The sequence below is a fragment of the Apodemus sylvaticus genome, chromosome 2 (genome assembly GCF_947179515.1).
Source record: "Apodemus sylvaticus chromosome 2, mApoSyl1.1, whole genome shotgun sequence".
In the NCBI taxonomy this organism is placed as follows: Eukaryota; Metazoa; Chordata; class Mammalia; order Rodentia; family Muridae; genus Apodemus; species Apodemus sylvaticus.
Window position 1 is genome coordinate 186,451,841 of NC_067473.1, and position 13,459 is coordinate 186,465,299.

The 13,459-nt window shown below is 42.6% G+C and overlaps 1 protein-coding gene across 3 annotated transcripts in view; it reads right to left on the bottom strand.

The window, feature by feature from the left end:
* Tmtc1 (transmembrane O-mannosyltransferase targeting cadherins 1) overlaps positions 1-13,459 on the bottom strand; it is a 211,626-nt gene that overhangs the window by 84,042 nt on the left and 114,125 nt on the right. For all 3 annotated transcript variants that reach the window (XM_052175329.1, XM_052175330.1, XM_052175328.1), the window contains exon 9: positions 2,171-2,292. In XM_052175329.1, the coding sequence (XP_052031289.1) occupies positions 2,171-2,292 (122 nt within the window). The remainder of the gene's footprint in view (positions 1-2,170; positions 2,293-13,459) is intronic.

Here is a 13,459-nt window from a genome sequence, read left to right on the forward strand (position 1 = left end):
AGGGGCTCTTTGAGTGATGCAGAGGACTAGTGTTTTGGGGAAGGAAAAGTACATTATCTCATTCAAGGAATAATTATTCCTTCTGTATCCTTAACACAGCTTTAGGTATCATTCTCTTCCAGAGGGGTGGTCTCTTGGTGAGGTGACTGACAGGCCCAGCTACATTAACTTTTTTTTAAGCTTCATTAACTCTAAAGGGAGGAGACAATAATGTAAAATGATCTCATCTTTGGAGATGACCAGACTGTCATGTCTCCTTTGAGGGCCAGAGGTAAAGTCTACTCTTTTAACCAGGAGCTAATAGCTTTCGCTTCAATAACCCTCTCCCTGGGCATCCATCCACAGCAACTATAAGATTGTAACAGGTCCTCAAGAGCTGAGACCCTCCCATGGTGCTACATGCCTTTATATTGGTAAAGGACATGGGAAAGTAGAAGCAGGCAGATCTGAGTTCAAGGCAAGCCTGGGCTACATGCTAAGTTCTAGGCTGGCCACTGCTACATAGTGAGATCCAGTTGAGAGAGAAAGAGAGAGGGGGGGGAGAGGGAGAGGGAAAGGGAAAGAGAGAGAGAGAGAGAGAGAGGGAGAGGGGGGGAGAGGGAGGGAGGGAGAGGGAGAGGGAGAGGGAGAAAGAGAGAGAGAATCTGTCTTATATTTAATATGTCCTAAGTAGCTCAATGTCAGGATCATTCCCATAACTCCACATGGCTAATATACTCTCCCCTCTAATGTTCCTGAATTATTACTTATCAAAACTGGACCGAGATTCTCACCTCTTACATGTTGGTTGTTTCTCTGTCCTGCACTTCTTAGGCCTGATCTTTCTGTTTTCCTGGCATGGTGGTTCTTCTTCTTCCTCTGTCCTGCATCCTTGCCCAGGACTCCTCAAAGTCCCACCTCTGTCTGCCTGGCTAGCTGTTAGCCACTAGCCACTAGTGACTTTATTTATCAGTCAAAGCCAACTGGGGACAGGGACCCTCAGCCTCTTACATTCAGGACATGAGGATTCCTGTGTAATTTGGAGGAGAGGGGGCTGAATTAACATAAGTAGCATTAGACCCAATCTACAACCACAGTCACTGGAGGGCAGGAGCATCCCTCAGTGATGCTGCTGTTAGGTCCCAAGCCAGGGCCTCTGAGAGGAAAGGACAGTCATCTTCTGGATGATTTTAGCCTCTTTACTGAGTTTGACAAGAATAAATCTGGGCTGGTTCTCAGAGGCAGGCATTTGCTCTGGGAAATACTAACATTTTCTTTATAATGCAGTTTTATTTTCACCTGAATCAGACCACCTAAAGCAAAGCGGCAGTCTGAAACCCTGCTAAGCTCGGCTTAGCTCTGAGACCAGTTAGCATTTATGTTCTGTCTTACAAAGCTGGGCCTGGGCTAACTCTAGTCAAGGGTGACCCTGAACTCCTTATTTTTCTGACATGCTTTCCAAGTGCTGGGACTATAAGTGTATACCACCAAGTTTTCCCTTTTAAAAATGAGAAAATCTGATATAAAAAGGCTTCATACCCCATTCAAGGTCATATGACTAGTCAATGTCAGATCCAGACCGTCTCCTGATTCAGTGACATTCCATGCATCTGGAAAAGCAGCCTTGGCCTTGGGACAGTGACACTGAATAAGGTGACACACAAGCTAGAACAAAGGACAGTATTGCAATGCTCAGCAGCCTATAAACCGCAGCTAAATATCTCTTGTTTTTTTTTTTTTTAATAATTTTCCCTAAAGATAATTTTTTTAAAGATTAATTCCTGCTTTGTAAATTAAAAGGGGGAAATAAAGAGGATATTAAACACAGTAATACTGGGAAATTCATCAAGTGTTAAATATCACAGTTATAAAACACATTAGGATAATGACAGTATGGTAAGTCACTGCTGCTTATATCCTGAATATAAGAAGTCATAAATCCTGTTCAACTGTGAAGCTTTCTTTTACCTCTCAGCCTGTGAGCTATAGCACACAAGCAAGAGCAAACAGGGTCTGACCCCCTGTTCCCCACAGGTGAGCTTCTCAGAGCTGCAGTGCACGGCAGACCTGCTCCACACACCTTCTCCCGGTTGGGGGGGAATGACACCAAGGCTCAGAAGGACAATACTGTCTTACACAGGACTGTCTCTCTAGAGCTCCCAGGGCTTGTTCAACCAGTCAGGGTAATTACCTAGGCATGTACAGGACTCTCTCGGCCACCACAAAGCCCACCCTGAAGAAGAGGTTGCTGGCTGGAATGAACGGGAACACGAGGAACAGCAAGCCGGCCAACACTTCCTTGTGCTCCAGCCTCTGAAACACACAACAGGGAAAGAACACATGGATCTCTACTCAACTGGGCCTCTGACATCAAGCCACCATCTGACCCTCAGGTTCTCAGTGAGGACCAAATGGACACATCAGAGAGCTAAACTGACCACAGGAAGACCTGCCGACCTGCCTAGAGGTGCTGGCCTGCCCAATACATACCTCTCACCACAGACATCTGAAATGGGCACAGTTGGTAGTGATCACTGAGCACTGCCTAAGAAGATGCTGTTCAACCTGTCCTCACTCCTCCTCCATAGCCTCAGGACTGTACAGAGGCAAAGCACTTAGGCAGAGCCAGGTACTAAGATACAGCAGTAAGCTTTGCATACAAGAAATGCTCTTCTGATGGTAAAATTGAAGGTGCCAGTGGGGGCGGGGCATCATCTGAATTATAAGTTTCTTGGTACCTCTCAAACTAAAGCAGATTTTTACTTGAGCTGATTTGGTTGATTATTTGTTGTTTGTTTGAGAAAAGATTCTCTCTCTCTCTCCCCCCACCCCTCTCTCTGTATCCCTGGCTGGCTTTGACATACAACAATCCTCTGTTAGCTTCCCCTAGACATGGGTTACCAGGAGAAGCTGCGAATTTTTTAAATTAAAAAACAACACTATGAAAACTCAGTAAATTGGGAAGAATCTTACTTTTCTTAGTATTTGCAATGTTTCTTAATCTTTGTGTAATTACAATTTTTAAAAATTAATTTCCAATGAAGTTATTAATCAAAAAATAAGAACAAACAAACACAAGTCAAACCAAAAAAATCCCCAAATCCCTCCCCTCAGAGCTCAGGGAACCCAGTGTGGAGAAAGAGGAACACTCCTCCACTGCTGGTGGGGTTGCAAATTGGTACAACCACTCTGGAAATCAGTCTGGCGGTTCCTCAGAAAACTGGGCACCTCACTTCCAGAAGATCCTGCTATACCACTCCTGGGCATATACCCAGAGGATTCCCTACCATGTAATAATGATACATGCTCTACTATGTTCATAGCAGCCCTATTTATAATTGCCAGATGCTGGAAAGAACCCAGGTATCCCTCAACAGAAGAGTGGATGCAAAAAATGTGGTATATCTACACAATGGAGTACTATTCAGCCATTAGAAACAATGAATTCATGAAATTCTTAGGCAAATGGATGGAGCTAGAGAACATCATACTAAGTGAGGTAACCCAGACTCAAAAGGTGAATCATGGTATGCACTCACTAATAAGTGGTTATTAACCTAGAAAACTGGAATACCCAAAACATAATTTACACATCAAATGAGGTACAAGAGGAAAGGAGGAGTGGCCCCTGGTTCTGGAAAGACTCAGTGCAACAGTATTCAGCAAAACCAGAACGGGGAAGTGGGAAGGGGTGGGTGGGAGGACAGGGGAAGAGAAGGGGGCTTACGGGACTTTCGGGGAGTGGGGGGCTAGAAAAGGGGAAATCATTTGAAATGTAAATAAATTATATCGAATAAAAAATGACATAGAAACCAGAAAAAAAAAAAAAAAAGAAGAGGAGGTACAAAGAATTTAGGAGCCAGGGGGCATGATAGACACCAAGGAAACAAGGTTCTCTAAGACAGCATGAGCAAAGCTCAGACGAACTCACAGAGACATGGCAGGACACACAGTGCCAGCACAAGACTGCACCAGGTCCTGTGTGTTTACATCCTGGCTTCCAGTTTAGTGTTTTTATGGGAGTCCTGAGTATGTGAACAAGTTGTCCTCTGATTCTTGTGTCCTCTCTTGGGCTCTTTTCCCTGCTGGTCTGTTTTGTATGACTTTAATGAGATATTTTCTATTGTATCTTATACTTTGTTATATTAAAAAAAAAAAAAAAGAATGGGTGTAAGCCTAGCTACTAGGGTAAGGGTTAGCAATGGAATGCCATCTATACCTGCTAGGAGAAGGCATTTTCTCCAATGCAAATGACACTGGGTATATCAACTGCTCCCCAGCAGATCTCATGTTTAGGAGTATTAATCAGCAAATAATGGGCAGCCCAAGTTTTCGTGTACTTTTATTTGGTTACAGTTTGGTGCTTTTGTTTTTTTTTGTTTTTTTTTTCTTTTTGTGTGTTATTGTATTCTGTTTCTAGGTTTTGGGAGTTTTGCTGCATTGTGTTTTGGGTTTGTTTTATAAGAAAGAACTTAAAGTTGGGTGGGTAGAGAGGAGGAGAGGATCTGGACAAATTTTGGGGCAGGAAGAATATTATCAAAATATATTTAAATGTAAAAATTGAGACTCAGTGAAGCAGTATTTGGCAAAACAAGAACGGGGAAGTGGGAAGGGGTGGGTGGGAGGACAGGGGGAGAGAAGGGGGCTTACGGGACTTTCGGGGAGTGGGGGGCTAAAAAAGGGGAAATCATTTGAAATGTAAATAAAAAATATATCGAATAAAAAAAATAAAAATAGTTTTAAAAAAGAAGAAAAAGTGGTTGCTTTTATATTTAGATATTGTAATGGACTCCGTAGATGGAATTGTATTTCCATGTGTTATATGCAATGTGCTTGAAGAGTTTTAGTTAAAATACAGCGGAGTATATAGGATGCTGTTGCACTTGGGCTGTACAGTAAGACTGTGTTTCAAAACCAAACAAAATGTTCAAGATAATAACTAGGTTTATAGGCAACCAGGGATTTCTAGGGGAGGAAGAGGCATTTCCATGATGGTGTAGTCACAGGTAATCGGTCTGTACTCCTGTATATAACCCCTCACTCATTATCCTATAAGAAACCCTAATGAAATAATTAAAATAAAAACAGGAAAACAGAAGAGTATGAGAAGATGGGAAGATCAGCAGAGAGGGAGGGGAACTAGAAAAAATAATAGAGGGGTAATTGTGTTAAAATATATAATGTATGAAATGATATAATGAAATCCATTATTATATATAATTAACACATGCTGATAAAAATCAAAGTAAACCAAGCAGAACTTTCCATATCATATACTGTATCTTTAATGATTCTCATAAGCATTTAAAGTAGTTTATTATTTTTAATACCTAGAAATGAAAAAGAGAGTACTTCAAATATAAATAAAATTCTCTACTAGGAACTGCAACATGCTCTAAGTATGCAAAGTAAAAGATCTGTCACTAGAATTTTATTAAAATCTTTGTCTTTTAACCTGGACCACTGAGATCTCTCAAACACTGGACCACCAACTAGGCAGCATATACCAGCTGATATGAGGCCCCCAACACATATACACACTGGACTGCTGGGGCTGGGTTCATCAGAGAAGATGTACCTAACCTTCAAGAGACTGGAGGCCCCAGGGAGTTTAGAGGTCTGGTTGGGTGGGGAGTTGGGGGTGGGGACATCCTCTTGGAGACTGAGGGTGGTGAGGAGGTATGGGATATGGAACAGTTGGAGGGTGGACCAGGAGGTGGGGAATAAAATCTGGAGTGGAAAAAAATAGAAATAAATAAAAGACAAAAAATAACTTTGTCTTATAAACTACTACAAACAGAGTAATAAAATCTCCCCGAGAGATTCTATATAATTTGAACAGTTTCCTTCAAATGATTTCTTTCTGTTAGCAATGACCTGAAGGAATCTAACTCCATAGAAGAAAAGGGATAAAGGTTATTTTAGTAGCTTTCAAATCAGGTGGATGCAGTGGAATGTTATATGTGTATATATCACATACATATCCATATATGTGTACCTATTTCTAGGCTCTCCTAAAATTGACAAATAAAAATGAAAAAGAGAAGAAAGAATGAGAAGCCAGTTAGTTGATTGTGCTATAAGCCTCAGGCTGTCTGTTTTTGTTTCCATTCTGTTGCTGTGATAAAACACTCTGTCCAAAAGCAAACTAGAGGAAGAAAGGGTTTATTGGGCTTATACATACAAATCATCGTCCTTCACTGGGGGAAGTCAAGGCGGGAATTTGAAGGCAGACCAGGCTGCTATTTTACAGCCCATTACCTCTAACCAAGGCACTCAGTCGACAGCCAAAGAAGTGAGAGAGGAACCTTGCTCAGGAGTGGCTTTGGTCTGTATAAGATAGCTGATTTTTTACTTTCAGCCCTTCAAAAGCTAAAATCCATATGAAAACCATCTCTGATTCTCCACTTTAGTAGATCTAACTCTTTGGTTCGTTTGAAATATCACATTGTTATGTTTAGCAACGCTATTGATGATGGATGGAGATAAGGGACTGGGTCAGGTGGCTGAGAAATCGGTCTTACCCTCAGAACTCCACTTCAGAAACAAAGACACTTTCCAGACTGCAACAGTTTAAGCTGGGTAGAGGAGAGCAGAATAGCACAGCTGCTTGGGGCAGAGGTTCCATTTGTTTTGCACTAAGGACCCAGTGATGCTACTACCAGTCAAGTACTGGATGACTGCTTACATTCTTATCCCAGTAGCCTTTCCAGATTCTGCCGCTCTCTGGCAATGACTGGCTTACCTGTCTATGGCACAGTTTCTGCCTAGAATCTGTTAGACATTGAATACTGATCATTCCTACAAAGTCATGTAGGAGTTTAATCACAAGGCTCATGTTAAAATTATTAAGAGTATGAAAATTTAACCTGATAATGGCATTCAGAGCTGGGGTCTTGCAAAGTGATTTGATGTAGTCATTAGCATGAGCGCCGTAAGTGGACCCTTTAGGCTTTATGAGGAAGACATAAAAATGAGAGCTATGTGCATATCCCATCCATGCTATGATACAGCCAAAGGGGAACCTCATCAGAGCGGGTGCCCATGCTCAGGGAAACAGTCTGGCAGAGGTTAGCTGAAGGACCAGACATGTTCCCGTCTTTGCATGTACTGATCACTGCTTTCCTGTTAAGGCTTTAGCCTTTTGTTAAATCTCTTATTTTTAAAATCAGTGAAGCTATAAAAATGTATAGTATTGTATAAATACAGTAAACACGGAGTCTGAGGCGATAGCTTAGTTGATAAATTGTAAGCGTGTGGATCTGAATTGGATCCCAAACACCTATGTAAAAATCCAGATGTGGTAGCGCGTCCTGTAGTTTCAATGTAGGAGAAGTGGAAATGGGTGGATCCCTGCAGTTCACTAGGAACCTGCCTGGCCTATTTGATAAACTCCAGACCAGTAAAAGACCTTGTCTCAAAAAACAAGGTGGCTGGTGCCAGAAGAATGACAAAGTTGTTCTTTGTTCTCCACATGTACTTGTGTGTGAACACACACAAACACAAACTTCAAAGCTGATTCCTGGGGGCTGGTTACAGCTGCCTCACTCATTCTACACACCCAGCCAGGGCCCCTGACAGATCTCTAAGGAGGGTCAAGTATGGTCTCTTAGAACATGAGCATACTCCAGACCTCAGGTTGCATATTATTTCTTCTCCTATCGTGTTGTTAGTGGGATGAGATCAACTGTGGCAGAGTGGCTCCAGTGACACCAGTCGGCTGCCCTGCCTTTCACCTGGCTCAGGCTTGTGGTATAATTTCCTGATTTTCTAGAGTGTTGATGTTTCTTTGTGAATGCTCACAGAGTAAAAATTTAAAGGGGGAAATGAATGGAGAGAATATACCCCCTCTGAGACAAAAGGAGAGTGCATAACTCCATGCCTTCTCTCAGCCAATTTAAACACAGCTTTTTCCCAGTCCAGACTCTTGGCCAAAAGGCACTGCCAGATCCCATAATGAACAGAGCCGGAGGCAGGTTTAATCACAGCATTCAAAACCGACATTTTGGATTTCTGGTCTTTGATTTTGAACCCTGGCTGTTTTTTCCTAACAAAGCTTTGTGTTTGATTTGTATTTAATTAACAGTCTAAACTTTCTGGCCAACACTGGCTCCTGAGATGCTCCTTCTTACCTCATTCACGTGTACAATTATACGACTACACGGCAGGGTTACATGAGGTGGAATGCTAAAGTGCTCAGACTCTCTTACTCTGAGTATAAGCTAACTTAAAACTTTACTTGGAAATGTAAAGTCAAATTTTTGTTTAAATGTATTGTTGAATTTTTTTTTTTTTAAATTAAGGCAGATATCTTCAAAGGTAAGCTACAGGATAATAAGTTCAAAAACACACATTTACTCTAAGCTAAGTAAGCACTCAGAAGGAGTTAAGGGAAGTCAGTAAAGTAGAAAATGCTAATAAACAAATCTTTACATAATTAGAATGAAAATATTCCAGTAATTTAGCGAGACACACGGAAGCCTGGGATGGCTCTTCATCCCCAGCTTTGGTTTTGAACGAACATGAAAGCAAGTAGTAGAAAGCTACATGCATTGTTTTAGAAAGGGTTAAATTAGAGATGGAAGGAGGTGACAAGATGTGTTATCTTCCAAGGGTCTGCTCCATGTGTAAGGAGGGCCCTCTGTGAGCCACAGACCATGCCATACCTCGGGCTATCAGAAGCACCTGCTAAGCTGCACTGGTGGAAGACAGAAGGGTGGCAGGAACACATAAGGGCTGTCATTTAACTTCAGGTTGTGGATTTTGACACTTATCTGTCAATCCACTTAGGAAGTAAAGGTTTCAGACTAAGGGCTGAAAGCCAGACATGGTGGTGTACAGTTGCTATCCCAGGACTTTGGAGGTTTAAACAGCAGGACTGAGAATTTAAGTCCAACCTGGGCTACAAGGTTATCTTAGTCAGGTTTCTATTGCTGCAACCAAACACCATAACCAAAAAGCAAGCTGGGGAGGAAAGGGTTTATTTGGCTTATACTTCCAAATCATAGTCCATTGCTGGAGGAAATCAGGACCAGAACCTGGAGGCAGGAGCTGATGCAGAGGCCATGGAGGGGTGCTGCTTACTGGATGCTCCCTGGCTTGCTCACTGTGCTTTCTTATAGAACCTAGAACACCAGCCCAGGGATGGCACCACCCACAGTGGGCTGGGCCCTCCTCCACAGATCCCTTTTTAAGAAAAAGCCTTACAGCTAGATCTCATGGAAGCATTTCTTCAACTGTGGCTCCTTCCTCTTTGATGACGCTAAGCTGCTGTCAAGTTGACATATAAAACCAGCCAGTACAATAGCAAAACACTCATCTCTCTCTCTCTCTCTCTCTCTCTCTCTCTCTCTCTCTCTCTGTGTGTGTGTGTGTGTGTGTATGTGTGTTGTGTGTTGTGTGTTGTGTATGCGGGTGCAGGTATGTGAGGACATGTGTGCTGACCAGTGAGGCATAGTGTAGAGGGCAGAGTTCCACATTGGTGTCTTCCTCCACAGTTCACCCTGCTTTTGAGATAGTCTTTAAGGAACAGCAAAGCTCACTGCTTGGGTTAGGGCAGCTGGCCAGTGAGCTCACAGGCTCTACCTGGCTCTGCTTCCCAGCATTGGGGTTACCAGCACTTTCATGTGGATTCTGGGAATCCAAATTCAGGTCTTTGTAATCCTCTGTAAAATAATATCACCAAACCATCTCTCCAGCCCATGGAACTCTTTCTTAAAGCAAAACACCTGAAGTTGACTAATTACAAATCCTGTCCTCCTGCTACAGCCAAAGTCAAGTGTAGGAAGAAATGTCAGGGCAGGAGCCTCATCCATAGGTTAGATGCATCAGTGTGGAGGAAGCCAGATGAGGTGCTGCAAAGTATAGAAAATTTCATTCCTTAGAGTGCCTTACAGAGGGCATCAGATAAATGCAATCCTACAGGTTACACAGCACATGCGCCCTGTTACATGTTCTGCTTGAGAGAATCAAGGAATCGTTTGAGATGATCCATTACTCTCCTGAAGCCCAGCCTCTGAGGCCAGACACACAACACACATGCTCACTGCCTACAGATGGTTAAGACATAAAATGCTGGGCCAGTGAGATGGCTCAATGAGTGAAGATGCTTTTACCAAGCCTGACCACCTGAGTTTGATAGTTGGGATCCATGTAGTAGAAGGAGAGAAGTAGCACACACATGTGCACACACACACACAATTTTCTAAAGGCAGATTTCACTGACTTTGGTAACTGAATAACAACAACAAAAAAAAAAAATCTAAAAAGGACTGTGGGGGAAAATGATTACTTTTGGCATGGCAAATCAAACACTATGGTAGAATTTTTCTTTGCAAAGCAAGTAAAAAAAAAATTAAATTAATTTTAGTGACCACAGAGAGAGCAAGCCCAGGGACAATAGCCTTCTGAAATATCTTCTTCTTCTTCTTCTTCTTCTTCTTCTTCTTCTTCTTCTTCTTCTTCTTCTTCTTCTTCTTCTTCTTCTTCTTCTTCGTCTTCGTCGTCGTCTTCTTCATCTTCTTCTTCCTCCTCCTCCTTGTCCTCCTCCTCCTCCTTTTTCTTCTCTCTTCAATATTCAATGATTTACAAACTGCTGAGCATGGCTCTTCTAGGAATGTAATGTGATTTAAAATCAGGGTTTACTCACACAGATGAATCTCAGATGAAAAGGACTCAGAAATAAAGATGAACTTGGGGGAGTACAGTGGGGCTTCATCAGATACCCATGGTTCAGGAATTGAGTCACAGGTGCCTGCCTATGAGAAGCTAGAGAACAAATGTGGGTAGATTAATCTTGTCTTATGTGTGACAGGGGTGGGAAGAGAGTGCCTGTTTCTCAGAAGCTTAGACTTAACAATAGGCTTGGTTGGCAGAATGGCCATGACTATGACACTGGAATGCTATTGTGTTAGTCAGCTATCTGCTGCTGTAACAAAATGCCCACGGTAATCACTTGAAAAAAATAAAGTTTGTTTTCCTCAGTTCTCAAACTTTCAGTCCATCATTGATTGGATTACTGCATTTGATCCTATAGCCTATCAACTCAAGGACTAAGCCCATCACTTCAAGGACTAAGATAATCACAACAAGGACTAAGCCTGCCACCTTGAAGACTAATCCTGTCATAATGACCAAAAGCAAAGGAAGAGCAAGTGCAGTCAAAGTCCCTGTGACCTGATCTATGACCTAAGAGCTCAGCCTGGTCCCATCAGCACATCAGGCCAGGGACCATGCCTTGGTCTTAGGAGAACAATCCAAATCCAAGGTCACCAAACTTAACTTCTCAAGAGTATCTCAGGAAGGGAGAGAAAGGGAGAACAGTTAATCATTCTTTTCTCTGTAAGGACTCAGTGAGGAACAAGAATGAGTTTAACGCAGCAGGCTGGTGACTGGATGGCCTCTGCTGAGCCTGCGGAAACAGGCAGAGCATGGACCAGGAATGTATTTCTAAGTGATTTTGTCCTATGGATGTGTGAAGCTGTCAGAAATGTTTTCCTACCAATCATGTGTGTACAGGGACTTCTAATAAGCAGAAACCAGCTTACCCCAGCTTACCCCAACTCTCACCCTCCAGTCTAGAATGCCATAAACATCTTTCCATTAAGAAAGAGACAAGCTTTTCTTGTCTTACAATTTACCCACATGGTAGATTACTTTACATGGACTTCAAGACTGGGTGGGAATCCTCTTTCCTAAGCACTAAAGAAAAAGGACACTGGGATTCAAGCATGGAACTGAAGTTCTAGAGAGTTCTCATAAGGTAGATTTTGGTTTCTGTGCCAGCCAGTGTCTTCACCCGGGATCAAATGTCTTCTCTACCACGATATGTTGCAATGCAGGGGACATGCCCTGTTTTCCCACTTCTGAGGTAAGTGATGGTAAAAGCCTGAGGGATAATTTCATTCTCACAGAGGCAGTTAATGGGCTCCTTTCACAAATGACTGGCCTGGCAGTCTTCCCTCACCTTTCATTGTGGGTTCAAACAGCTTACTTACCAGAGCTTAGATTTACTGGACTAATGACACGGGGCAGAGGATAGAGAACAAGACTTCAGGATTTAAAATGATTTCCAACACCTGTAATTTTCCAAGTTCAGACAAGTACACATCAACTCTCTTCTTTCAAAGCAAGGAAGAGGCACCCATCAAAGGGTCTGTCTTCATCAAACAGAATAATCTGAATCTCTAACATGTATGTTTAGTGAGAGGCGCTCTAAGAGGCAAGGTCTGACATTAGAAAACAAAACTGACCCAACAGTCCTGATGTGGGAGCCATGTTTTCTTGGGTAATGCTTGGAAGGTACTAAGAGAAAAACATTCTAGATAGAAAACAAACGGTAATGTGTTTCCTTAGCAAGTGGTGGTCAATTATTTTCAAGTGAAGCCGCTGGTCTGATGAGAACTGAAATCTATGAAAACTCAAGTTTACTGGCCAGTCACTCAAATCCAAGCAACCTGTGGTGCCTGAAACAATTTCCGGGGCAGTTCCAAGAAAGGCAACATTAGTAAATGCTCTTCCCAATTAATCATCATTCAATACCAAATGCCAGACTCATGGATTACAAGCCAGTTTGGAGATTTGAACTTGTCAAGTCATTTTGTAAATCAGAGCCAGATGAAATGCAGATACGAAAGCGTGTCTTCTACAAGATTCTGTCCAAATGCAATCGCTTATTTGCAGGAACAACATACTGGCTTTCTGAAGCTCCAAGGACTCCTTCCTCCACCCTTCAGTCCATCCACCAGAATCTTCCATGATCCAGGCCTGGTAACTTGTGTGTAATCTTAGCAGGTGTAGGGCTACATTCAGAGAAGCCCTAGGATAGCCTGGGCTACATGAAATCATGTCTCTAAAATAAGAAAAGATGTTTCCAGGAAAGGTGCCTGCTGTAGCAATCACATGACCGGGCACTGGGGACTCTGTCAGATCTCTGCTCTAAAACCGGCAATGAAGCAGGTGAAACAGTCTTTATTATTCTGGGTATGCTGTCACTTTGGAAACAGCCATTCGTAAAGAGTGAAACTGGTATTACAGGTGACACTGACTCCCTGCACTGATATTTAACAGATGGTTTTGTAGTAACCTGGGCACATCCTGACTTCACAATTACAGGCACATGTGTATACACACACACACACACACACACACACACACACACACACGAGAGGAGGGGGGAATGTCAGTCTCTACAAAATGAAAAACACAATTCTGAATTGGGAACAGGCTGGACCAACAAGGCAGAAATGAGGAGGCCAGTCAAGGCAGGGCAATAATCTAGGCAATAAAGGATTATGGCACAGAGGTAATGACATGGAGGGTGGGGAAAAGTGTCCTCAGTATAGTTGAAGTGAATTAGAAAGATATGCTGGAGGTGGGGAAGAGCAGACACAGAAAGGAAACTTGGACTCTTGGCTCAGGTGGACAGTAGAATGCACCCGGATGGAAAAGGCTGTGGAAACAGGCCGAGGGGCTCACTCTG